A 26,291-nucleotide genomic window follows, 5' to 3' on the forward strand; every position below is an offset into this window, starting at 1 on the left:
TGGTATCCAAGTAGATCCCGCTAAAGTAGAAGCAGTCATGAACTGGCAGGAGCCGAAGACTCCTACCGAGATTCGCAGTTTCCTCGGATTGGCAGGATACTATAGGCGATTTATCGAGAACTTTTCGAGAATTGCTGCGCCCTAACTTCATTGACCCGTAAGAAGATTAAGTTCGATTGGGGCCCTAAGCAGCAGGAATCCTTCGATGTTTCGAAGAAGAAGCTGAGCAATGCTCCAGTGTTGACATTGCCTGATGGAATAGAGGAATTTGTGGTGTACTGTGACGCATCACATACTGGCATGGGTTGTGTACTCATGCAGAAAGGCAAAGTCATTGCCTACGCTTCTCGACAGCTCAAAGTGCATGAGAAGAACTACACCACCCACGATTTGGAATTGGGTGCGGTTGTATTTGCTTTGAAGCTATGGAGACACTACTTGTATGGAACCAAGTGTATAATCTATTCGGATCACAAGAGTCTTCAACATCTGTTCAATCAGAAGGAATTGAACATGCGACAAAGGCGATGGATGGAAACTCTAAATGATTATGACTGTGAGATAAGATACCATCCAGGCAAGGCAAATGTGGTTGCCGACGCCTTAAGCAGAAAAGAAAGGGTTAAACCGATCAGAATCAATGCCAAGCGCATTGAAATAAGAAATAATTTGAATGAAAGGGTGTTAGCTGCACAGAAGGAAGCTATGCTGGAAGCTAACTATCCTGCAGAAAAGTTAGGAGTAACTGAGGAGCAGTTATCCTACGACAAAGATGGAATGCTACGACTAAACGGACGAATATGGGTTCCAGTTTATGGAGGACTTCGGGATGTTATCCTCCAGGAAGCCCACAGCTCTAAATATTCCGTTCATCCTGGAGCTGATAAGATGTACCAGGATTTGAAAGCAAACTACTGGTGGATTGGTTTGAAAAGGTCAGTAGCGGAACATGTAGCAAAATGTTTGACTTGTGCGCAAGTCAAGGCTGAGCATCAGAAGCCGTCAGGTTTGCTTCAACAACCTGAAATTCCTAAATGGAAATGGGAAATGGTGACAATGGATTTTATCACCAAGTTGCCAAAGACGAAAAAGGGAAATGATACCATATGGGTCATAGTAGACAGACTGACTAAGTCAGCTCATTTTCTACCCATCAAAGAGACGTATAGCTCAGATATGTTAGCTCAATTATACGTCGATAAGATAGTAGCGCTACATGGTATACCTATATCTATTATCTCCGATAGAGATACTAGATATACGTCGCATTTTTGGAAAAGTTTCCAACAGTCGTTGGGCACTCGTTTGAATTTTAGTACGCCTTATCATCCTCAGACTGATGGTCAGAGTGAGCGTACTATTCAAACTTTGGAAGACATGCTTCGAGCATGTGCGATCGACTTAGGTGGTAGTTGGGATAAGAACCTACCACTGATTGAATTCTCCTACAACAATAGCTACCATTCCAGCATAAAGGCTGCGCCTTTTGAGGCCCTATACGGTAGGAAGTGTAGATCGCCCATTTGTTGGGCAGAAGTTGGGGATGTCCAGTTGTCTGGACCAGACATTGTCTTTGAGACGACAGACAAGATCGTGCAGATACGCGATCGTTTGAAAGCTGCCAGGGATAGGCAGAAAAGTTATGCGGACCCTAAGCGCAAAGACTTTCACTTCGATGTAGGTGATAAAGTATTGCTTAAAGTATCGCCCTGGAAGGGTGTGATGAGATTTGGAAAGAAAGGCAAGCTAAGCCCGAGATATATAGGACCTTTCAAGATTATCGAACGTGTCGGGTCAGTCGCTTACAAGTTAAACTTGCCTGAAGAGCTTAGTGCTATTCATAATGTGTTCCATATCTGTAATTTGAAGAAGTGTTTCGCTGACGATTCACTGGTTATACCGCATACAGATATACACATAGACGAAAGTCTAAAATTTGTGGAAAAACCTTTGTCGATTGAGGATCGACAGGTAAAGAAGCTTCGAAGGAAGCACGTGCCTATTGTAAAGGTCAAATGGGATGCCAGTAGAGGACCCGAGTATACGTGGGAAGTGGAATCCACGATGAAGGAAAAATATCCCCACTTGTTTCAGTAAATCTCGGGGACGAGATTTCTTTTAAGGGGGTGAGGATGTAACACCTCGAAAAATTTCGTCCAATAATGTCTTGACACGTGTCATAAGGTTCCGGTATGTGAAAACATACCTTAGAGGGACTAAAAGTGACAAACAGTGAAAACTATGGAACGTAAGGGTCCAAAGTGTCAAAAATGGATAAATAGGCTCTATGATAACCCTACATAATGTTTATAACCTTAAACGGATGGTTCATGGATCATACGACGCGGAAATTGCACAAAAGTGAAGTATTGCAAACTATAGGGGCCAAAAGTGTCAACATGTTTAATTTATACCTCTGAGTGAACTTTTGGCAGGCCCGAAGCTTCGTAAAGCTAAAATATACTCACTAGAATGTGTGGTTAAAATTTCATGAAGTTTCGTCAACGTATGAGAAAGTTATGGCCAAAACCGTAACTATAGGGGCTAAAAGTGTCAACATGTTGAACTTATACCTCTGAGTGATCTTTTGGCAGACCCGAAGCTTTGTAAAGCTTAAATATACTCACTAGAATATGTGGTAAAAATTTCATGAAGTTTCGTTATCATATGAGAAAGTTATGGCCAAAACCGTACTTGAGGGGTTAAAAGCGTCAACGTCGAATTTTATGGCTTTTCGGGCGAGCGCAAAGTTAAACGAGGACATTACCATGTTGGTAAATGTCCAAGGGTTCTTAAAAACCAGATTCGGGGGTTTACGAGTCAAGATTCATGGCCAAATCATCGCAACCAAAGTACAGGGACCAAAACTGCAACAAATGGGCAAACTTTGGAGCTGCCAATAAACCCAGGTGCAGAATCCGCGAACAGCAGCGATTTGGGTCCGAAATTAAGTGGGTAACAGCTGTTTTCACCTCCCAAAAGCTCCAATAACATTGCATGCATGCCTAGGCCACAGTAACCCCTTGCAAACATCAACAATTCAGCTTTAAATCTGATCCAAAGCTCATTTTACTAAACACTTGTGTTGTGAACAAGAACTTCCAAACTTGCAAAAGCTCTCAAGCATCTCTGAAGCATTTCTGGACATCAAGGCCGATTTCTAGTGTTAGCTTAACATCAATAGGACCTTGGTAAGCTTCTAATTCGATCTCCAATCCGTTCTTGCTTTGATTATTGCTAAAAGTCAAACTGTTTGTTCATAAGCTTTGACTTTCTGATTAAACAAGTTTCAATCAGTCATTTCTCGAATTGAAACCTGATATATGTTGGTATTTATGTGGGAAACAAACCCTCTAAAGGGTATTATCTGAATCCCACTACATGCATGCTAATTGTCGAGTCAAACGTGATTCTAAAAAGTCAACAGAAGTGATTTTTGAGAAAAATAGCTTAAATGGTAAAATAAATGACATGCAATCTGTTTGATCTTCATAGATAGCTTTATTATGAATATAAGAATGTATTTTACCACGATCAACTCGACAATCTATAGTATAAATACGAATCGGAGCCGAAAGTCCTATAAAACGACTAATTCGTAGACTATCGATTCGGATTCGTACATGCATGTTTGAGATCTGTATTGGAGAGTATTTTTGACCATTTTTATTTTGGTAAAACTTTCTGGAATTTTTGTTGATTAAGTCTATGCTTAGCCGATTCGAATGCATGTTTCCGATTTATGCATAAAGTTGACTATTTTGCCCTTTTTGATATAAAACGTGATTTTTGGAAAAGTGAAAGAGTAGAAATCTTTATTTCTAATATATAAACTTGCACCGAAAATTTCGGATCAGTTGGTGGTCCAGATTTTGAGTTATGGCCATTAGCGTAAAACTATGTTCTTAATTTACATAAACGGCCCTTTTCGCATATGACCTATTTCTGGCCACGTTTTGGTATAAAACTTTTTACCAACTGATGTATTATAATATTCTGGGAATTTTGATGATTTTTAATTAATTTTTGGCTGAACGGATCCTAGATCGCCTAGTTATTTCGGGTTATGTCGGTTTTGACCGTTTAAGCCATAAAATGAGTTTTACACATCCTTTTGACCCGAAACCTTTTTCTACTGATTTCAAATGTTAAATAAATTATTTTGAGCCTTCTGGAAATATAAAAATCTCAGCTTTCATATATAAACCCGGAAACGGCTCTAAATTGCATATTTAGCGTTTTAAGCGCATAGTAAGCGTTATACTTGTTTTAAACATGTAAGACTTATACCTACTGATGTAATTAGCATATTTTCATATAATAACAGTAAGTATAAGTATATGATCTCAGATTTCCAGTTTTGGCATTTTTAGCCCTTGTGAATTTACTAAAATACCCCTACGGTGCATAGTTTGATTTTAAATGATAAATTTGATATATGGGTCATACCCTACTGTTATAATATGTTAAATGAGGTATATTTACTGTATGAACCAGACCCGAAACTCAGATTTCTAATTTGACTCTTTTATAATCTTTTAAAAAGACCAAAATGCCCTTCTAAGGCATAAATTGAGTTTAAAATTATTCCGGGCAATATAGAACATAACTTACTGATATTATATCATATTTAAAGCATATTACATCAGGGAACTTGTATTTGAATCATTTGACTACCCGTATCGCCCTTTTCGCGTTCGGTTCGGTTTACGTAACTAGTTTGCGTAAATTGACCGAAACGGGCCAAACGATATCATTTTTATTTCAAAATCCAGAATGTATTTAGTATACCCATATTATACAAGTATTCAAACTTGTCGGGTCTAAATCACATTCTATCCGGTCTTTCGCTTAATCGTGCGTAAACCGTATCATTCCTAAAACTAACCGGTCAAAGCTTAGGCTTAAATAAAAGGCCGTTAGGAATCTAATAGGTTAATTATAAAACCTTTGTTCCAGATTAGGAAGCCCAGTAAAAGCTACCGCTCTTATCATTTGTGTTACATACTTACTCAGGTAAATACATTTTGACTTATTTTCCCTATACGGGCTTGGGGTACGGTATTTAAAATACCGCTTGATCGGGCGCACAAGTCCTGCGCCTTATAGGTGTACAGTCTTGAATAGCTTGTGCGACTTCGTTTAAACAGTTTTGTCTTACTTAAAGGCTTTGGGGGGTTATTGACCGTGTCCCGGATATCCTTGGCATTATCTTACGAGATGGCCACGACCAGAGCACGGGGTGTAGGCGTACACCCGACGTGTATAACTCTTTAATGTGGTGTGTCATTTAATCTCTAGCCCGGACAGCAGATCCCGGGCCACCAGAGATATAAGTGCATGTAAATCGTTCACAAGTTTATATTATATAATTATCCCAAGTTAATAAAAATATTTATGCCTTGTGCATTTAAATCAATTTTCAATCAATTTCAAAATGAGTCAGTCGATTTGTATTTACCAGTGTAAACTGACGTATTTTTCCCAAAAGATTAAGTGCAGGTACTATACGGAAATAGGCTGGCTGTTTCCTAGAGAGCGTCCACAATAGTCTCGCAAACTCGGACGACATTTATCTGTTGAACTATTTATTTCTATTTTTATTTGATCCGCCTGTGGATCCATTTCAACTACTGTGATATTTATTATTACACTTTATTTAAAAGTTGAAATGTTTCTATTCTGCTTCCGCTGTGCATTATTATATTGTGTTGATTGTCTATGACGATGCCAACTACGTCACTGTACCCCACACCGGGCCCACCGGTGACACGTGGAATTCGGGGTGTGACATTTTGTTCATGGGTTATTGATGATAATGTTGATGATAATCTGGGTTTTGAAGTTTTGAATATCCGGGTTTTGAAGTTTTGAATATCTGGGTTTTGAAGTTTTGAATATTTTTTTTCTTTGTGTTTTGAAGATCTGGGTTTTGTTTGAAGTTTTGAAGATATAATGTGCAGATTATGAAGCTTATAGTTAAGAGAAAGAAGATTTGAATTTTTTATAATTTTATTTTTCTAGTATTAAGGTAAAGACCAATATACCCTCATGTGCTTCTCACATGACCTCATTTAACTGGGAAAACAAACAAGGTTTAGGGTGAAGGACATAACCTGATTGGTTTTTCAAACATTAAGGATGTTTTCTGAGGTTATTAAAGATAAATGACATACTTTGATATATTAGACATACATAAAGGACGAACTTTGAAATTTACTCAAACAATAATTTTGACCAATCTTTCTAATACGGACTTCCCATTTATGATTCTCGGATACGTTCAGTATAACATTGTTATCCGGTAAAGGATAATCATAATGTTTTGAAAGAAAAGTATCTTGTAGAACCTGTAAAAAAATCAATTATTACAAATTTATGAGTATTATGTTTTTAATAAATCGAGATAAAAAAATAAAAATCTATAATAAAATTACGTACCATTGGACTTTGTAAAAGATTTTGAATAATTTTACAAAACGGTTTCCCCCACTCTTTATTTGGATCATGACAGAAGAGCTTGAACTTGAAAGTACGATCACCAAGATAGTTGAAAATAATGAAGAAAGATCCATGGCCAAAGTAGTTTAAAACATCAGACCATCCATCCGTAAAGTAGAATATTTCTTCTATTAATTTGATAACAACACGCCATGAATGCTTTTCATCAAATTTAAGACTAACAGTTGAGGATTCTAACTTATTCATCCATATAAATCTACTCATACATATAGGTATAGCCTGAAAACCAAAAAAAGATACGGAAAATTTCTTTCGAATAAAAGATAAAACAATACGAATCATTAGTTTAAAAAAAATAATAATGAAAGCTATGTACCTGTTGAAGGGATAGCGGATCAAGTATAGTTATGATAAAATACGGACCATGACGATACATGTTAACCCAAACACGAAAATTCAGAAAGAAGAGTAACAATTGAATAGTACTTGCAACACATACAATAAAAGAAAAAATTTATGATATGTATTTATAAGAGAAAATTGATAAATTATTTTTAAAAATACAATAGAATCAAAACTGATTTTAACTATTTATTTATGTAAAATATAACATATAACAATAACAAATTGTAATACTTTCATTAGAGTATATTCATTTTTATTCATTACTATACTTGTAAATTTATAGGGAAATAGTTGATTTAAATTAAACGTTTAACAAAAAGGTAAACAAAATAACATATATCTATTTATGTAAAATATTGACATAAATCATGGAAAAAAAATTAAAGATACAATTATAAACAACATTGTACCGACTTAAGTTAAATATTATATTTAATTTAATACAAAACGGATATAGCATATACAATATTATAATAATTATACTAATTATAAATTATAAAATCTAATATACAATGATAACATATCAACTCAACTTCAATCAACCCTATCATCCTCACTCACAAGGCTCAAGAAACCATAATCGACGGTTGAAGAAATTGGTAAAGTTACTTTACCGACTTAATTTTCGATCACTTGAAAGGCATTCTAAGGTTTGATTTACACACTTATTTTCTGATCACTTGAAGCGCAATTTCGGTTTGAGTTACTTTACCGACTTGTTTCCGGCGATGATTAACAAATTAGACGTGAAATAGGGTTTTAGACTTTCATGAAATTGAATGTTCTTTATGTTAGGTAAAAGTCTAGAATTTCGGTTAATAATGTTTCCGGCGACTTGTATGTTATAGGGATTAGATTCTATTGCATGTGTTTAAAAGTATAGAATTCCGGTTAATAATGTGATTTGGTTGATATATTTTGTGAATCTTCTTCTGAAAAATAGAATTTCTGGTTTAAGATTGTTATTTGATTGATTGAATATCTTATAAGTATCAAATAAAACTTAAGATTGACCATATTTTTTGTTGAATCGTAAGGTGTTTATTTCCGGCTATTATTGAAAATTTAGACGTGAATGTTGTGTATGTTATGTGTATCTAAGCGGGATTAGATTGTATTGCATGTGTTTCAAAGTATAGAATTTTGAATAATAATGTTATTTGTTTGATATATTTGTGGATCTTCTTGTGATAAAATAGAATTGGATGGTTAATATTGTTATTTGGATGAATGAATAGGTTACTAGTATGACATAAATTTTAAGATTGAGAATATTTTTAGTTGACTTATATTGAAGCAGGATTACATTGATGTCATATAGTTTTGTATTTCCTTGTATATGAGAATATATGATCAACTAAATGAATCAACTAAATTGAGTATATATTTACTTACTTGAAATCAAATACATTGATCTGATTACAATTCCTTTGTTATTGTTTAAAGTCTACATAGACAGATTTTATATTTTATATACATTATGAATTACGATTATTGTTGGTATAAAGACATATTTATAAAATAGTGTGTATCTACTATAGCTTAAGACGTATATGTATGCATTCAAGTTGAATACTAAATGTTTATAACAGTATATGCTATGTTACAGGTATATAAAAATGAGTTCGTCATGCTTAACTGTGTTAGATGAGGATTTCTCGTTCAAACTGGTATGCTACAAATGTTACAAAAAAGTATATATAAATTGTGTTACATAATATCTAAAACATAAATTTAACAACAGGTGCTGCCAATTGACTTTGTTAAGAGTGTGTATGGTGATTATTGGCAAAGAACTAAACTAATGATAAATCATGAAAGTCAAAGAAGTTGGCCAGTTTATTTGAGAAGTATAAGAGGGGAATCTGTTATCACTAACAGATGGAGTAATGTGGTAAGGGATCCTCATTTGACAAAGCAGACGTTCTTGCGCTTAAGGATAATGGAAGATAAAAATATTGAAATGGATTGTTTCGTCGAGAACATATGTGGTGAATCTTTGTTAACTGTAAACCGTTATGACGTTTTAAAGATAATAGTAAGTATACTAATATATATGAATGTATTTCTTTATTATAGTTGTAAAATAAATGCTATACATATATACTTGAGAATAAAATGCTACATAATTTTTCAGGTGATTCCAGAAGCTTATGTGACAAAATATTACTCTTACACGCCAGTCAACGATTATTATAACATATGTGCAGTAGGTCAGATTTGGAAAGTTGAGACGGACAAAATAAATGATAATTATGTTTTTATAAAAGGTTGTCCGAAGTTATTTCGTGATCTTGGGATAGAAGATGATGATATATTGTTGTTGATGAAGACGGACAGCAAAACATTTGAGTTAAAAATTTATCGTCGAGGAGTTGAGGTTGTTTTGACCAACAAAGAAGAAAGTGAAGATGAGTCTCTACTGGAAATACCTAAAGACACATACTACAAAAACGTCCAGTTTGTAAGTATTTTCTAGTTAAACTATAACGGTTTACTAATAAATACGACTTATTTACGTATCTTATTGTATACCAGACATTCTGTGATGATGATGACTCGATAGATCAGATGATTTCTGAGGTAAAAAACTTACATTTATGTAGCTTAAAATACATTACAATCCGATTTTGTAATTTTATTAACTATCATACACAGATTCATAAAGGTAGTAAAAAAAGGAGGAGAATAAGAACATTGTTGGAAAAGAAAAGTCGAAGGTAGAAACAAAGATTTCGATGACAAAAGAGACAAACCAACAAAAGATAATGTAATTTTTTCAAACATAATAATAGATGATTAGTTTCATTAATATATGTAGACATATTTAATTAATAGTCGTTGGTTATTGTTATCTAAAGTTAGTGGTTCTCTTAACAGCTTAAGAAGAAAGGAAAACAGGTAGAGGCATATTGTCATGCGGAGGTCAGCAAGGAGCTGATATGCGGGACAGAAGTTGAAATGCCAAACGTCTCAACAGTTGGACAGAGAACTCGGAAACGGATGGTACGTATATGCTAAAATAACAATATTTAGTGATCAACATTTGTTATAATTTTAGATATTAGTCTAAATATAATGTATGTCTTAAAAAATAAGGTAAACGAAAAAAGAAAGAGAGATGATCATGCATTGAAGATATTGGATGTTGAACGAAAAGTTGTTGCAAGGACAAATACTGTTGAGAAAAGTGGCAAATATGAATTCACACAGAAAGGAGACAACCGCATGGTATGTTTTTTAACATAGTCAATAATAAAAAGAAATACTATAACATGCATATGGCTGATTTACTTGTTAATTACGGCATTCATGCAGAGAATGCCTGCTAATGTTGTAAGATTTGCCGGATTCAGAAATAAAGTGCATGAGTTAAAAGTGAGGAACATGAATGGAAAAACCATCAATATGAATCTTAGGCGCTAGAAGAATGGAAATGCTGTTAGGTATGCAATCGAAGGTTGGCCGATGTTCATGAAGGATAATGGCCTTCATTTGGGTGACACACTGCATTTCACATTTGTAAGTTCTGGAAATCTCCTGATCTTATCACACGTCGATGTGGTTAATGCAAGTTAACAGGTAATCTAATGATGAAGGTGTTTGTGTAAAAGAAATCATGACTCTTTTTGTGCTAATGTTTTTATGTTTACTCTTTTTTGGACAAATCATCTATGGTTATCATGTTTTATTTTGTTCCTAGGTAGTTTAAGGTTAAAGACAATTACTATTATATCATCCAACCACGTACCATATTTTTGAATGTAATTAACAGTTGGTATCGTGTATAAACACTTGTTGGTTATCAATGTTTAAATATATCTATTTACAAACTAACTTGTGGTTGTTTATATGTGCTTCGGATTGTTTATATAAATTGTAAGTAAGATGTATTACAAATGTAATGTAAAAAGATATGAACTAAAAAAGTAAACATAAATATTTGAAAAAAAACAACGAATAAAATGACAGTTGGAAAGTAATATTAAAATAGTGAAACTATAAATCAAACTATAAATTTGAGAATATCTCTTTGTACACAACATTTGTAGTTTTATTAGTAACGTTCCCATCAGCGTCTAATATTAACATCCTTAAACCATCCATGCTTTTGACTCTCGAAGCTGCAACATATAGTTGTCCGTGAGTGAAAACAGGCTGCTTTAGAAACAAACCAACCTTCGATAATGACTGTCCCTGGCTTTTATTTATCGTCATTGCAAAACACACAGCTATCGGGAATTGCCCTCTTTGAAGCTTGAAAGGTATTCGTTTGTCAGAGGGGGAAAGATTGATCATTGGAATAAAAGTTCTAGTCCCAATATTATTACCAGAAATAACTTTTGCTTCAATAATCCGCCAAGTCTAATGACTTGTAATCTTGTACCATTGCACAGACCGTTTTTCTGATCAAGGTTACGTAAAAGCATGATGGGAACACCAACTTTTAATACCAACTTATGATTCGGCATTCCTGAAACTTTGAGACCATTTAGAACATCGGGGGGGGGGTAAACATTGTGTCGAATATTGTCATTTACATTCTCAGATTGGCAGATAGAATCTAAACTTAGATACTCTTTATGATCACCAGGAAACATTGCTAATAAGGTATCATTTATCTCGTTAACAACATCATTCTTTGGAGCAAGTATGGCTCTTTCTTGAAAATAATTTGGATCATTGAACGATTCAAGTATTGAAGGATACACAAAGTTGATCAGACTACCGATAGGGTTAGTCGAATCAGTAATCAACAGTTCTTGAGGTATATCAATAACAGCTTCCCCGTCGTTGCGACCACCAAGTTTTCCCTCGCCAATATCCAAAAGCCATTTAGCAAACTGTTTCGTCTTGTCAATATCACCATCATTCATGCCAACAGTTAGCCTCATGTTTTTTGTTAGCGTTAGTAACTTGCAGTTATTCCATATATATGACGAACTCAGTGAAGCATTCACGATATCTTGTCTAGAGCCATTTGGAACAACAGAAAGAATCTGTCTAAAGTCACCACCAAATACAATTACCTTTCCTCCAAATGGTAAAGCTTCGCTATTTGAACAATCAGGCATCAATATATCTTTTAAGGTTCTATCCAATGCTTCAAAGGCATGTTTATGAATCATTGGAGCCTCATTCCATATAATAAGTTGTGTTTTTTTAAAAAGATACGCAACTTCAGATCCAGGCTTCATGCGGCAAATAGAATCCTCATTTAGATTCAGAGAGATGGAGAACCGAGAATGGGATGTACGACCTCCTGAAAGTAACAAAGAAGCTATACCACTTGAAGCAACATTTAAAACAATTTCAGAATTACTCTGAATTGCTGCTGACAATGTCTTCCAAAGAAAGGTCTTACCGGTGCCACCATATCCGTAAAGAAAAAACACACCCCCTTTGTTCGTTCTAATAGATTCAATAATCTGATAAAAAACATTACGTTGCTCATCTGTTAAAAGTAATAACATACTATTCAACTCATCTTCCATAGTATTTTGGTCATAAGATAACTCCTCGTTGATCAATCGATTGTTAGAGGAAGAAATAGACTCATCATCAGGGTAAGGCATATTTGAATAGTTTCTCAGCGATGAGTTATTACGAAGTAAGAACTTCTCAATCTCTAACAATGCCAAATTCTTTATTTCTTCACCAGAGTAATGTAAATCTGCAAAAAAAAAAAAAAGTAGAAGATGTATAATACAATAATCAGTACATTTGAATATTAAAATATAATTTAGTAAATATGATATAAATGAATTTGAAGGGTAAATAATCAACATTTTTTTTGATAAATGATGTTTTTTGTTTATTTCATTGAAATAATAAACTTATAAACAGAAAATATTTAAATTGATAAATATTTTACTTGAGTAAATAGATAACATGCAAAAAATAAAAAAAGACATACCATCAACATGTAAATGTTTTTCTTGTCTATATAAAATGTCATCTGATAAATACGTCCATGTCTTATCCCATACAAAATCTGGTCCAGACAAACTACCGGACATCAGCATTGTTCCAAATAACGTACGTAGATAAGTAGCGCTTCCATACACATTAGCTTCTTTAATAGCTTCAACGTACTCGTTGTCATAATCCAAAAGCCCTAGCGCATAACATGCGTCCCTGAAAGTTGGATACAAAGTACCATTTATAGTACAAATATTTGATAGAACCAACTTGATTGCACCATTCAACATTAATATGCGCCTGCTATCTTTTTAAGAGCTTTTTACTATATGGAACAACATATCTATTGTCTACGTTGACGCTTGATTTAACAACAGATACGCCAGAATCCCTTCTACGATAAACTGGAAATCCTTTTTTTATCCAAACATGTTTCGTTAACAAATTTTTTAGGAAACTTCTTGGAACACTTACGATCGATCATGCAAGGACAATTCATATTGAGAGCACCACACGGACCATGAATCATGTAGTCTGCCACAAGTTTATATAACTCTGGATCCTCGGCTATGTCTGGAATTTCGGCAGAAATGATGGTCAACCGATAGTATCTTGTTGTCAGGATGCATGAATACACATATGTGTGCATGAGGAAGTCCGCGTTTTTGAAATTCAACAGTATAGACAACTACAGAGTACAATAACAAAAGTATCATATATTAGAAAAATTATATAACTAACTCATATTATCAACAATAAACATAGATTAATAATAATACTATTAATAAAAAATAAAGTAACATTATTTAAAAACTTTACCCTTTAAATGTTAACGTATAAAATAAACATACCAGAATTAACTCTGCCCAGCAAGTTGCCTTCTTTCAAGTCTTTTGTTATGGAATCCAGTTTTATCTTGAAAATTCGACACAAAATGTCTGGTCTATCTTCAGGCCTTATGGTGGTATCTTTTAAAAACCTTTGAACTTCCGGCCATTTTGGATTACATGTAATAGTAATGAAAAAATCTGGATACCCAAACCATTTGCACAAAGACATTGCATCTAAGTAATTTTGCATCATATATCGAGAACCGCTAGTGAACGAAGAAGGAATAAAGATACGTGTTCCAATTTTTGACATATCTTTTTTGCCAGAATTATTTGCATTCTGTATATTCTGAAAACTTTCTGACCTCAAATGGGTTTGTTGTCGCCGTATGTAAAACAACCTTTCACTCTCAATCATAGTGTAAGCATCAACAACAAATTGCTGGAAAAGACGTTTTGCATTATGAATAACAGAAAAGTTATCGACACGATCTTGTAATCTATATGCAAAGAACTCACGCATAGTACACATTGGACGTTTGCTTTTTGTGTCTAGATTCAGACCTCTATGAAGAATGCCAACCCTGTACATATCTTCTCCATATGGAAATAGAAGAGGGTATTGTAGAGAAAGATAAGAAGGATGTAATTCACTTATGCGCTCAAGTCGACCAGATTTGGTTTTCACAACTATATCACGATTTTCAACAGCTTGAGTAAAATCTCCAATAACTAATGCAGCAACTTCAGAAGCTTCAGGAAGATTATATGTTCTATCATCTTTGGATCTTTTACCAATAAGACGAAGCTTCAAATCAACGTAAGGGTTTTCATTGAAACAGTTTCTAGCTTGTCTATAACTTTGCACCAAAGCGTTGTGAGTGTCTAACATAACTTTGAGTTCCTCAATGATCTGAACATCAAAAGCGTTCACCATTATTGAAAACGAAGCGTTTGAGCCCCTGTATAAAAACAAACAGTATGGATTAATAATGTTTACATCTGTATTACTAAAATTAATAGCATATAAAATTAAAAAAAATATATTAAAATATAAAATTAATAAGACATAAAGACATATCCAACAGCATTTTGTCGATTAAATATTTCATTATTTGTGTCGTATATATACAACTGGCTGAATTTTGGCATAGGTAACATACTACCAATATTATGATAATTTTGACCACTTAATCGAAAGATGTAAGGCGCATTTCCACGGTTGATACTTTTGTCAATCCTTCCTCCCATAGATGTAAATGAAAACATAGAATTATAACGGCGAATGTATTTTTGAAAAAATTTGCTTTTCGCATTGGCGCCAACATATAGATCTTTCAAAATATCTGGAGGCTGTTTTAAATCTGGTAACAACACTTTACCATATGAACAGCAAATTGAATAGTTAACTTTATTTCGCTTTTTTTCTCCCCTATCCGCCTCTGCTTTCCAAATCTTTGCGTTACATGATCCACAAACGATGATCTGGTCACCATGATCCAAGTAGTCTGTATTTTTGTTTTTTACTTAAAAGATTAATATTAAACGTTTAAAATCTATGTTGATAAAATAAAATATAAAAAACAATATGTAAAGCAGTAATAAATAAAGGAGGATCGGCTTTACCTTTTGAAACTCCTTTTAAATGTTGATTTATAATATGAGGAACATCGTTATCATCATCTGCTGTCAAATCAATAATAGGTATAGGTGTTAAGTCTCGACGTTTTCTTACTAATTTTCGCTTTCCAGATGACATTTTTGTCAATGTTGAAGCGTTGTCTGATGCGAGAACATTATCTGTTAAACTTCTAGCTAAAGAAGAAGGTATGATGTCAACACTTGAAGTTGATGATGAATTGCATGTAATATTTTTTATAATACCACTGGAAGATGCAATGTTTCCTAAAAAATAAGTATAAGAAATAATATAAAATTAATTAATAACAAAAAAAATTAAACTGAATAAAAATATTCAATATTTAAAAATATATAAACATATGTTTCATGAAAGTAATGCTTCATACAAAAATTAATGTAAATAAATTACCTGGATTAGTAAAATTAGAGGGACTTAAAGAAGTTATGTCTTTAATCACGACACTTGATGATGGACAATTTCCTAAAGAAAAAAATACGTAGTCACATTAAAACATATCAATCGGAAAAATCTAAATTAAGAAATTAATAAGGACGAAAAAATAAAGTGACACCTGAATTGAATTTAGATGAACTATAAGAGACATTGATGCTTGATAAGACGCTAAAAGATGATCTGTTCAACGTAAAAGTTGTGTTCGGATTAATATTCTCTTTATTTTTAGTATACGAAGTTACTGTCGATTGAGTCTGTGATGAGATTTTATTTAATCTTTTGCTATTCAAATATAAACGTCTAGCCTTCCTTCTTTTAGCAGCCTCATCCTTGTCTACATTACGTATATCAACTAAAATGAAATATACATTAGTAAATTATATAAAACAATTTTTTAATAAAGTTACATATATAGAGTAAATAAAAGTTACCATTGGAATTATCATACAAAGGATATGATGAAGAAGCATTCGTGTTGATGTTTATTCCACGGGTATTAGATGATCTGTTATACATGGGAGGTGTGTACGGACTAAAATTGTGATTATTATTAGGATTTGAACAATTGAATGTGGATTGACTCTGCGATGATATTGTATTGAATCTTTTATTATTTGGGTATATTCTTCTAGCTTTTGTTCTTTCAACAGCCTGAGAGTTGTCAATATTACTGCATATCTCAACTGAGATGAGATTTTAATTAGTAAAAATTAAAATGAAATGAAAAAAAATGCAGCAATACTACTTCAAAACAGATAATTAAATGACATACCGTTAGATATATCAGACAAAGGATTTGTTGAATCCACATTTATATTAAGAATGTCGGGACTTGATGCGGATGTATGTTTACGAATTTGTGACATTTACTTCACAGAAAACTATAATGTGTTATCAAATAATGTTGCACATTAAGAAATGTATACTGATTTCAGAACACGTACCTTATATAATCTCTTATATAATCTGAAAGCGGTGGGTGCAATATTATACTTTGCCAAATTAGATGCGTGAGTTCTTTGTTGTGTGAAGAAATTCTTTGTTGTGTGAAGAAATGAGTGTACATATAAATAAGAATCTATAAGACTATAATAAAGAATTGAAAAGGAAATAAACTTAATTAGGGGTATAGATTAAAGTCATAGCAATTAACAAATAAAGGCTTATAGATGGAAATGAAAAAAATAAAGGAAATAAGCTAAATTTAGTAACTAATGTATTTAAGGTAATAATACGTTTTTACAATTACAATATAAAGATTAGTTAACACGAAAGTTATATATGGAAATGAAAAAAATTTAAATACGATAGGTAATATAATTCTTAAAAACAATATTATCTACTACTTCTAATAAAGCAAAATAATTTTAAGCCATTTGTCATAGTTTTAACCTATTACTTGCCACTTGGCAATTGACTAATCCATTTTTGTTTCTAATGACCGCCAAAACCAAGAATCCTCACTTTTCTTTTATTTTCCTTTTTCTTTCTCTAACCTAATTAATTCACCACCGTTTCACAAAGAAATCTCTTCATCTTCACTCCAATCATCTTCCCAAAATACATTTGGTTTCCTTACATAAGAATGAAAATCGCTGGATCTACATATAATCATTGGATTCGATTGTTCTGCTTCTTCATCGACGCATACTTTTTCTTTTATCGGCGATTCATAGAAGATTCTGAAATCGATATACAAATCCGTAAGTTGTTTATGTTAAATTTCTTCTTTAATCATTATTTTGTGTTTCTTCGTTTCTTTACTTTCTTAAATTTATGTTTATGTTGAATAAACCCTAAATATGATTGTCATTGATAAATCTGTTGATTTTGGGGTTTTAATTTATGTTTACCTTTACAAATACGATGTTTATGAATAACCCTAAACCCGATGCATGCTGCTGAATTATCTTAATTTATATTGTTTTTTCATTCATTCAACTTTGTATCAAACCCTATTCCCGATTTGGATGCTGAATAACTTTGAATTCTATAATTTTAACTTTTGTATATTAATATTATTTGATTTTTTGATCTGTAATTGTTAATAATTCTGTGATTCTGATTCAACAGTCTATATCCGATTTTGCATATAAAAATGAATTGATTTTGGGGGTTTAACAATTTGTTTTGAATTAATATGTTTATATTGGTTTTTCAACTTTATATTTTCCTTACTTTTTGTGTTATAGAACTACTTATTAAACAGATTGTAATGTGTAATCAGTTTATTTTTTATGCTATCATAATATGATTATATAATTAGTTGTCATAATTTTTTTCCACATTATGTTTATGAAGATAGTTGTTTACAGAAATTTATGTTTGATTGCATAATTTGATTATTTTGTTTGTAACTACGTTGAATGCATAATGATTTATCTGATGTCGTTTGTTTATGTAAACTGTATTTTAGGTATTTACTATGGGTGATAGTTCATCAAGGTATTTTTGTATTCATTTTACTTATTTTGTTGCAATAACCTAAACATGTTTTACTTTATTAACATTTGTTTTTGTATTGTATTCTAATTCAGTTACAGAGCACCCTGGTTCTGTAGGGAAATGAGTCAAGCAGACCAAGTTATTATGGTAGGTGAATAATTTTTTATTGAGTTTTTGTTTAGTTTTTTTCTTTTTATTTTATAAAGTTTACTATAATTTTTTTTAAACCTTTTGAGTATAATTATAATTCGTTTTTCCATTCTATTGTTACATTAGGCCATACCAGATGACGTTGCGTCTAAACTATGGGGTGTTGACAAAGGCCCTACTAATGTTACGATACACACTGAAGATGGCAGTGTCTTTAATGTTTTTTTAAGCGCTTCTAAAGGGAAGATATTTTTTTTTAATGGTTGGTCCAATGTTGTAATACACTTGGGACTAACCAAAGGGTGTTTGGTAGTTTTTAATCCACTAGATCCTACAACTTTTAAATTAACAAGTTTCATTGATGGGGTTAGTCGTGGCTCTTTCTGGACATATATGCTATCTCCGTCATGTAATTTTTATGTAAGATAAACTCATATATTACTTTTTCCTAATGTGTAGAATTATTAATTTATTTATATTAATATTAACCTTTTTTTCTTTCCTTTTGTATCATCCTACAGGACATCCCTCAAAGTACTTTGCCCAAAAGTTACGATTATTCCTCAAATGACGTAACCTCTACTGTAATGATAGACAACAAAACATTTAACGTTTCTATTGTAACATACGACGGTAAAGTCGGTTTTACCGTTGGTATGGACGTAATTGTTAGTCTGTTTCAGTTGGAGGTTGGTTGTTTATTGTTATTTACTAAAGGTTTTGGTCATTTTTTCTATTTAAAAGTTTTTGGAAAAAACGGTGTTGAAATCAATTATCCTGATGTAGATGCTGATGAGGTAAATTACATATTGATAGCAATTTATACATTATATATATATGCTAACATGCTAATTGATTACAAATTATATTTATTACTTTTCAGGCTGAAGTTCCACCCTTAGATGCTGAAAACGAACCTGATGAACACATAGATGGTTGTGTTACAAAGTTTGTTCGTATGGCTGGTGAAGATTATTTTGTAAGTTTGAATATACTTTTACAAACTCCTTAAAAACAAGTTATCTCATTTTATTTTACTCTATAAAGATATAAAGAATAAAGATATAAAGATAAATAATCATATCTATTGTTAAAGATATTTTTACAACAATGCAGAGAATCCCTGATCCTGTTTCACGCAAGGCTAGACTTGATGAAGGCTTAAAGGATTTGAACATAAGATTTTTGCATATGGATCCTCCACTGCAAATTACCAACGGTACAAGACGTGAAAAAAGAACCGACGGTCGTGGTTATCGATACGCTTTAACCTGTTGGAAGAAGTTCATGAAAGCCGCTCGGATTAAGGTCCGTGACCAGGTTCACTATTCTTTTGATGAAAATGAGCAGGTTTTGAGTGTTGAGAGGGTTGTACCTTACGTTAAGCGTACTAAGTAGTTATATGACAATTACGGCATGTTTTTTGCCTTATCCATTTATTTGGTTTTAACATTGGTTTTGGTTTTCAATTTCAAGGTTTTTTTTTTATTTTTCATATCTTAACTGTTATGTTATTCACTATATGCCATGTCTTTAAAGTTCAATGTATGTTATTACTATTTTTTAATCTCACTACATTAATGATGTATTTAAAACAATATACAAACTACTTATAAGGATAAAAGAAGCTGATATATTCCAATATTAACTGATTAATGTTTACAAATTATATAGTTTTTATATAACTCACGGTTCAAGTTGTTATAATAACATTACTGTATAATGTATATTTTGTTATTGTGATAATTTAATGTATTCTATATTTTTTTGGTTTTTAAAAAAATATAAAAAAATAAAATTTTAAACATTAAAGTCAAGCATATTTATAAATGATTGATATTGATAGAATACCTTATTATTTTAACCATTTAACATGATTTAAAATAATCACGATCCTATTCATGATTTTATCAACTTACTTTCTGCACATAGATTATATTGTTGTTATTTCTAGATTGTAGAATATTGTATGTTTTTCATTTTCATCTGTAAACCTTGCATTTTAGTTTGTACCTGTTATATTATAAACTTTTTAATTTTAATATAACATTTAATTAGCATAAAGAAAGTATTAATATTCTTTTTAACAATAGAAAGTCAACTTTCTCTTAATTGCTTGAACAAAGTCGAAAATTTTTACTTTAGTAAATGTTTAGTTAATTATGGAAACTGTTGAATAATAATAATTTATAAAAATGTAATTTTTTTTATTTTAGTAAAGTTTATCAATTATAATTAAGATAAATAAATAATATTGCTACCATAATTAAGTGACCATTTTATTATATAAATTAGTTTCATTTGTTATTATTCATACACATCACAACTACTGAAGTTGTCTCTTTCGATATACATATCTTCTGGTATGAGTTTTGAATTTGTAATGTCTTTGATGTAGTTATTTTTAAGTTGTTTTAGTCATCAGCATACATAGGATGTTTTCATGTTCTTTTCTTCAATTATTGTTCTATATCATCATCAACTAACATATTTTAACTGTTTTTTTATTTATTTTAGAGATGGAACAGGCTGCTGTCACACTTTTGAATAATGTTGATCTTAATGTTGATGATTACACCATCAGAATCCGCATTGTCAGGCTATGGACAAGACCTACTTTCAATAATCCTAGAAAGATTTATTGCTACGACATGATATTCATGGACCAGGAGGTTTTTTTTAGACCAACTCATACTTTTGTTTGAATAAAAAATATTTAGTTTCAGATTATAATTACTTATAAAACTGTTTTTTTTCAGGGTACGAAAATGCAGGCCTTTGTTTTACAGAAAAACACTACTGGTTATGAACATTTGCTGAAAGAAAATCAATGTTTAACCATTCGTAACCCTTCGATGGGTGAAAATCGTCAAAAAGTCAAATATGTTCATACTTCGTTCAAGATCAATCTAAATCCCAACACTACTGTCCAAGAATGCAATCAGCCTGTTGGTGCTGAATGGGGATTTGACTTTTCTCCATTTGATTCTATTGTGGATGACCCTCTAGATGATAGCAAGTCTTTCAAAAGCCCTATTGGTAAATTATTTTTAATTTTTCTTAATTTTTAATAAATTTAATATTATATATATTATGTAATATTAATTTCATTATTCTGTGATGTTTAGATGTTATCGGTTTTGTTGTCAAGTGTCTTCCGTCAGATGATAAGAGTGATAATAATAACGGCAAAGACGAGAAGAAGACAACCTTTATTTTGGAAGATTTGCAGTACATCCTTATATATATATACATATACCTTATATTACTTATATATTTCTCCCGTTTTTTTTATATATTACAACTATCAAGTTAATTCTTTACTTTTTGTTTTTTAGACACCATCAGATTTACGTCACGTTATGGGGTTGTTATGCTGATCAGATTTTGGATTTTGAGAAAAACAATAAGGACGAAAAGAATGTTGTGGTTGTTGTTCAGTTTGGGAAGTACAGATTTTGGGGAGGTATATTGTATACCTACATTCAGACTTTTCATTAAACTACATATTGATTTTTATACAACTTTGACTTTTATTTTTATGTTGTAATAATGAAACAGGTAATATGTATGTCTCAAATTTGTATAATGTAACTCGAGTCTTGATAAACTCTGAGGTGAAAGAGATAATGGATTTCAAGAAAAGGTTTGCAATCGTATTACATTTTTTTATAGTTTTACTTTTAATATGTATTACTTTCAATAATGTTCTAAATAATTATTTTGACATTTTTTTATTAGATTTATCGAGAGACTTTCTCCCGAGATTTCTTCCAGTTATTCTGGCTTAAGTTCTCCTGTTGTGAAGACTGTCACTGAAGAGTTCCTATCTGACTTGACGTTTTATCCCATTGGGTCGTTAAACTCAATAGATACGGTAACACCGATATAAATATCTTTAATATTTATTCTTTTATCTATTTTTTTATACATTATCTATATCTTAAACACAGACGAGGTTTGTTGTCATTGTTGGCACTATCAAGAGTTTTGCATCGAACAATGAGTGGTTTTACAACGCCTGCACAACCTGCAACAAAAAGGTTTCAACAACTACTGTTGTTAAACAGAAGCAGGATGGTACTGATGGTGTTGAAGAGGTCACTGTCTTGGAATGCAAGACTGATGTTTGTAATACAAAGAACGTTTCATCAGTTCCAAGGTAAATCTTATCCATGTTAAGTTTTTTTTTTCAAGATAATTAAATATCATTAATATATTTTGCAGAATTAGGCTTTATATACGTGTGCAAGATTGTACTGGTATTGTTAGCCTGACATTGTTCGAGCGTGAGGTGACAAAGCTTTTGAAGGTTAATGCTAATCAGCTTTTAGACAACAACATTGAAGTACGTAATAAAAATTTCCTTTTTATCATATTTTTTCGTTAGTATACAACATACAACAGTAAAGTATATTTTCTTTTTCAACAGTTAGCAAACGAAGGAAGTTTTCCAAATGAGCTTAATTCTTTACTCAATATGAAGTTTGCGTTCAAGATTGCTGTTTCTTCTTTTAACATTACCAAAAAGTCTGATGGCTACTCAGTCTCCAAGATGACTAATAACCCTGTCGTTTTATCGGAGCTTGATAAACATTTTGACACTATTCAGGTATATTTTTTCTAATTTACCTTTGTACTATTATTACAAGTTGTCAATAATTTTTGTGTATTAATTATTATCATTTTTTGGTTATTTTTTTTTTATACAAATTCAGCCTATTGATGAAGAAGCCTTCAGTGTCGAACCATCTGATTCAAATCGTACTGAAGATTTGCCTGTTAAGGTTTACTATACTATACCTTATGTTTCAATTAATTCTTACTCATTACCTGTTAAATAAATTAATATTTTTAACTCATCCCTACTTATTTATTTATTTTCTTTTTATAGGATTCCATATCCCAAACGGGAGACGATGTAACCCCTAGCTCGAATGTTTTTAAAGTTGGCTTTACAACATCGTTTGATCAGAAGGATGCTGACTTGGATACGAACAGCGAACGTGACTTGAAGCGCAATTTGGATACCGTGTATGACGTGGATGCTGTTTCTTCCCAGTCTTCATCAAAGATGCGTAAAGACGGTGGTGTCGATGAAGTTATTCTGATTCCAAATAAAGAAGCTTAGTAATCTATAATTCAAACATTTGATATCATCGTTTGTTTTGTTTTCATTTTTTTGGATATTTTTGTTGGGATTTTTTTGGATTTTGACAATGATTTGACTATTGTGGTTAATTTATATGAACGTGATTGTTTCGTGGTTTAGTTGTTTATTTCTGGTTACAATTTTATTTTTGCTAATTGTTGTTAATTATACTTATTTTTCTTATATATATTTTTACGATACTTTATTGTTTGATGTTATATATCCATTATTTTTAAGTCTAATAATGTTTTTAACCCGATTATATTATTAATAAAAAAGAAGAATAATATTTTTATTAAAGTTCTAATGTATGAATGCTGCCATATAAACCAAATTTATATACGATGCATTTAAAGCATAATTTTTATATTAAAGTTTTTGTTTTGGTAAGTTATTTACATATGGTAACTTGATTCGGTTTTATATATATTATTTCCAAAAAAAATTTAAACTGTTGACTTTCCAAAATGAAGAATATTAATATCATTAAATATTAACATTAATAACGTTTCCTTAAAAAGGAATTTTTACATCATATAAATCTCTTCATCTCATTTCAAGTCATTTCTACTATTTTGTGCTATGAGTACATCCCTTTCACTCCAATGGTATTTTAATTCAATTTGAACAAACGATAAGTTTGATATTCCAAAAGCTTATTCCGCAATGTATAAACGGTCAAAGCATGATTCCAATACTTCCCGAAACCAATCAAACCAGGGAAACACTTCAGGTTTTCTTATTTGATTTATCTTTAACATTCCTTTGTTTGTTTATGTTTATTAATGATTTTTATTATAGTGTAATTCATTTTATTTACTTCAATGATAGGCATTTCAAGTAAATGCAAGCGTAGATCTTCATTTATCTCCAGTAATGAAGTTAACATAAACAACTCAACAGGTAACACTTTTTTGATTAATGTCATGTTTGTCTACTTTGTATAACTAGAATAACTATATCGATATGATTTATTTATGTTATGTTTCTCTAATTTAGATGTTGCGGCTATTACCTCAAGAAGTCCTTTCTCAGACATTACCAATGGTATGGAACTTCTCTCATTTCTACTATTTTGTGCTATGATTTATGTTATGTTTCTTTAATTTAGATGTTGCCGCTATTACCTCAAGAAGTCCTTTCTCAGACATTACCAATGGTATGGAACTTCTCTCATTTACTAACTTATTTTCTTATTCTTCAACATTTATTTACCAATGTATATCGATTTTATGTTATTCAATTCATGTGAATGTACAAAACATGTAATAAATATTAAATATAAGCTAAAAAATAAAAGTACAACACATGATATATATATATATATAAATACGGTTACATAGTAGCTGTCCAAACTACATAAAGATCGTAACTTACGCTACCTTACTTTTAACACATACATAAAGATCACACATGTTAACAAAAACTTTACAACTTTTAACACCACATAACTTACGCTATCTTACTTCATTAGCCAAAAGAACAATATGTTATTCTTCTACAGTCGTTCCAACTTTCAGACATTACCACTAGCCGAAAACATTGGCAAGGAACAAAACACCAATATGTGGAAAGTACTGGAACTTGCAATGATCACCATCTTTTATGTTGTTATCCTTAAGCCATTTCGCCCATCCTTTGACAACGTACTTGATACTGTTTTTATTTGGCTCCGCCCTAACATCATGTTTTGTCTCGACATTCTCCCTGTTGACGATCTTAACTTTCAATGTTTCGTCAACTCCTGTTATCCGTGCTACCTCAACTGGTATGCGCTTCAAGTTTCAAAACATATTACCAATTTCCAATATTAATGTCAAATATTTTAAAAAATACCAAACTTATTCAAATTATGTAAACATATTAGAAATGTACGAACATATAATTTAGTATCAACTTACAAACCGTTTGGTGTATGGGACAATGAATATCAGCGGACCAGTTTCCTCGTCATCATCATCAAACTCTTCTGAATCAGCCAAAGACTCTTCAGAATCCGATATAACCACAACATTGTTCTCTACTCCGGCCATGCTAAGAAACAGTTAAAAGGTTGACATATTTTAAAGGAAACATAAACTCATAACATATAATCCAATCATTTGTATTTAGTTAAAAGTATTGTTAATTTTCTAACTTTCATTATCTTCACACACTTTAAAGTCATTATAAGTAAAATCCTAACAACCTTTGTTCTTACATTTCATCTTACCCAATAACATAACAATTACTCCTAACAAACATTCTTATTACATTTCTTTTTACCCCCTAAACCCATATCCGAGAACAACTTAACTTCACTACCTAATCATATAAAACTCCTACTTATTATTTGTCTTTTTAATTTTAAAAAATGATTCTTTTGTTATCTGCAACATTTTTCATATAGACATTTATTCAAACACCTGGTGTGCATTGTATTCTTTATGTCTTATTGCATGTCATTATATTCAAATCACAACCTAAATCAGTTATTTTCATAGCAGAATACAGGTATGCACCAAATACACTTACAACATCATGTATGTTAATTAATCAATGAAAACAAAATTGTCAATGAAACAAGTTCCGTTTACCTTCTGCTATCCAGATTTGGTAGTTTATCAAATAAATCGAATCCGATAATTACAGATGAACATCAACATTGAATTTAAAGGATTTATGTTACCTGATTTTCGTAGACTTGGGAACCGTATAATGCACAATTTCAGAATGCAGATGTTAGCCGGAAGTTTTCAACCCTTAATGAAAGTTGTCACACCCCCAAAATTACCACCTAGGGAGTGTCCCTGTTAGGCGTGTGACGACTAGCAATGAGCCACCAATTACA

The 26,291-nt window shown here is 31.8% G+C and overlaps 3 protein-coding genes and 1 long non-coding RNA gene across 4 annotated transcripts; 3 read left to right on the top strand and 1 right to left on the bottom strand.

Moving 5' to 3' along the window:
• Positions 1–10,878: 10,878 nt before the first annotated feature.
• On the bottom strand, positions 10,879–14,556 carry LOC118487462. The gene is made up of 4 exons (XM_035984335.1): positions 14,021–14,556; positions 12,785–13,005; positions 11,199–12,541; positions 10,879–11,064 (listed from the first exon to the last, which is right to left on the bottom strand). The coding sequence occupies exons 1-4, from the start codon at positions 14,554–14,556 to the stop codon at positions 10,879–10,881; spliced, it is 2,286 nt and encodes a 761-aa protein (XP_035840228.1).
• Positions 14,557–18,139: 3,583 nt separating this feature from the next.
• LOC110909749 lies at positions 18,140–19,474 on the top strand. Its single transcript, XM_035984336.1, has 6 exons — positions 18,140–18,159; positions 18,252–18,306; positions 18,436–18,729; positions 18,831–19,106; positions 19,193–19,288; positions 19,406–19,474. The coding sequence occupies exons 1-6, from the start codon at positions 18,140–18,142 to the stop codon at positions 19,472–19,474; spliced, it is 810 nt and encodes a 269-aa protein (XP_035840229.1).
• Positions 19,475–19,552: 78 nt separating this feature from the next.
• Positions 19,553–21,244, top strand: LOC118487620. The gene is made up of 3 exons (XR_004882149.1): positions 19,553–19,617; positions 20,827–20,981; positions 21,069–21,244. It is a non-coding gene; the product is annotated as an uncharacterized LOC118487620 (long non-coding RNA).
• Positions 21,245–21,318: 74 nt separating this feature from the next.
• Positions 21,319–23,440, top strand: LOC110911818. Its single transcript, XM_035984337.1, has 10 exons — positions 21,319–21,348; positions 21,461–21,540; positions 21,648–21,775; positions 21,871–21,955; positions 22,051–22,186; positions 22,263–22,471; positions 22,537–22,657; positions 22,742–22,921; positions 23,028–23,096; positions 23,204–23,440. The coding sequence occupies exons 1-10, from the start codon at positions 21,319–21,321 to the stop codon at positions 23,438–23,440; spliced, it is 1,275 nt and encodes a 424-aa protein (XP_035840230.1).
• Positions 23,441–26,291: the final 2,851 nt, after the last annotated feature.

This window comes from Helianthus annuus, chromosome 15 (assembly GCF_002127325.2).
Source record: "Helianthus annuus cultivar XRQ/B chromosome 15, HanXRQr2.0-SUNRISE, whole genome shotgun sequence".
NCBI classification, from domain to species: Eukaryota; Viridiplantae; Streptophyta; class Magnoliopsida; order Asterales; family Asteraceae; genus Helianthus; species Helianthus annuus.

Excerpts from the sequence above, each read along its gene's own strand:
- LOC118487462 (XM_035984335.1), bottom strand. The coding sequence starts at position 14,556 with ATGGTGAACGCTTTTGATGTTCAGATCATTGAGGAACTCAAAGTTATG. Across the intron at positions 13,006-14,020 it reads ACTATGATTGAGAGTGAAAG|GGACGCATGTTATGCGCTAG; the intron begins GTTGTTTTACAT and ends TCCAACTTTCAG. Across the intron at positions 11,065-11,198 it reads TGAAGCAAAAGTTATTTCTG|GGACAGTCATTATCGAAGGT; the intron begins GTAATAATATTG and ends AATAAAAGCCAG.
- LOC110909749 (XM_035984336.1), top strand. The coding sequence starts at position 18,140 with ATGGGTGATAGTTCATCAAG. Across the intron at positions 18,160-18,251 it reads ATGGGTGATAGTTCATCAAG|TTACAGAGCACCCTGGTTCT; the intron begins GTATTTTTGTAT and ends ATTCTAATTCAG. Across the intron at positions 19,289-19,405 it reads TGGCTGGTGAAGATTATTTT|ATATTTTTACAACAATGCAG; the intron begins GTAAGTTTGAAT and ends CTATTGTTAAAG.
- LOC110911818 (XM_035984337.1), top strand. The coding sequence starts at position 21,319 with ATGATAGCAAGTCTTTCAAAAGCCCTATTG. Across the intron at positions 21,776-21,870 it reads GAAGTACAGATTTTGGGGAG|GTAATATGTATGTCTCAAAT; the intron begins GTATATTGTATA and ends ATAATGAAACAG. Across the intron at positions 21,956-22,050 it reads ATAATGGATTTCAAGAAAAG|ATTTATCGAGAGACTTTCTC; the intron begins GTTTGCAATCGT and ends TTTTTTTATTAG.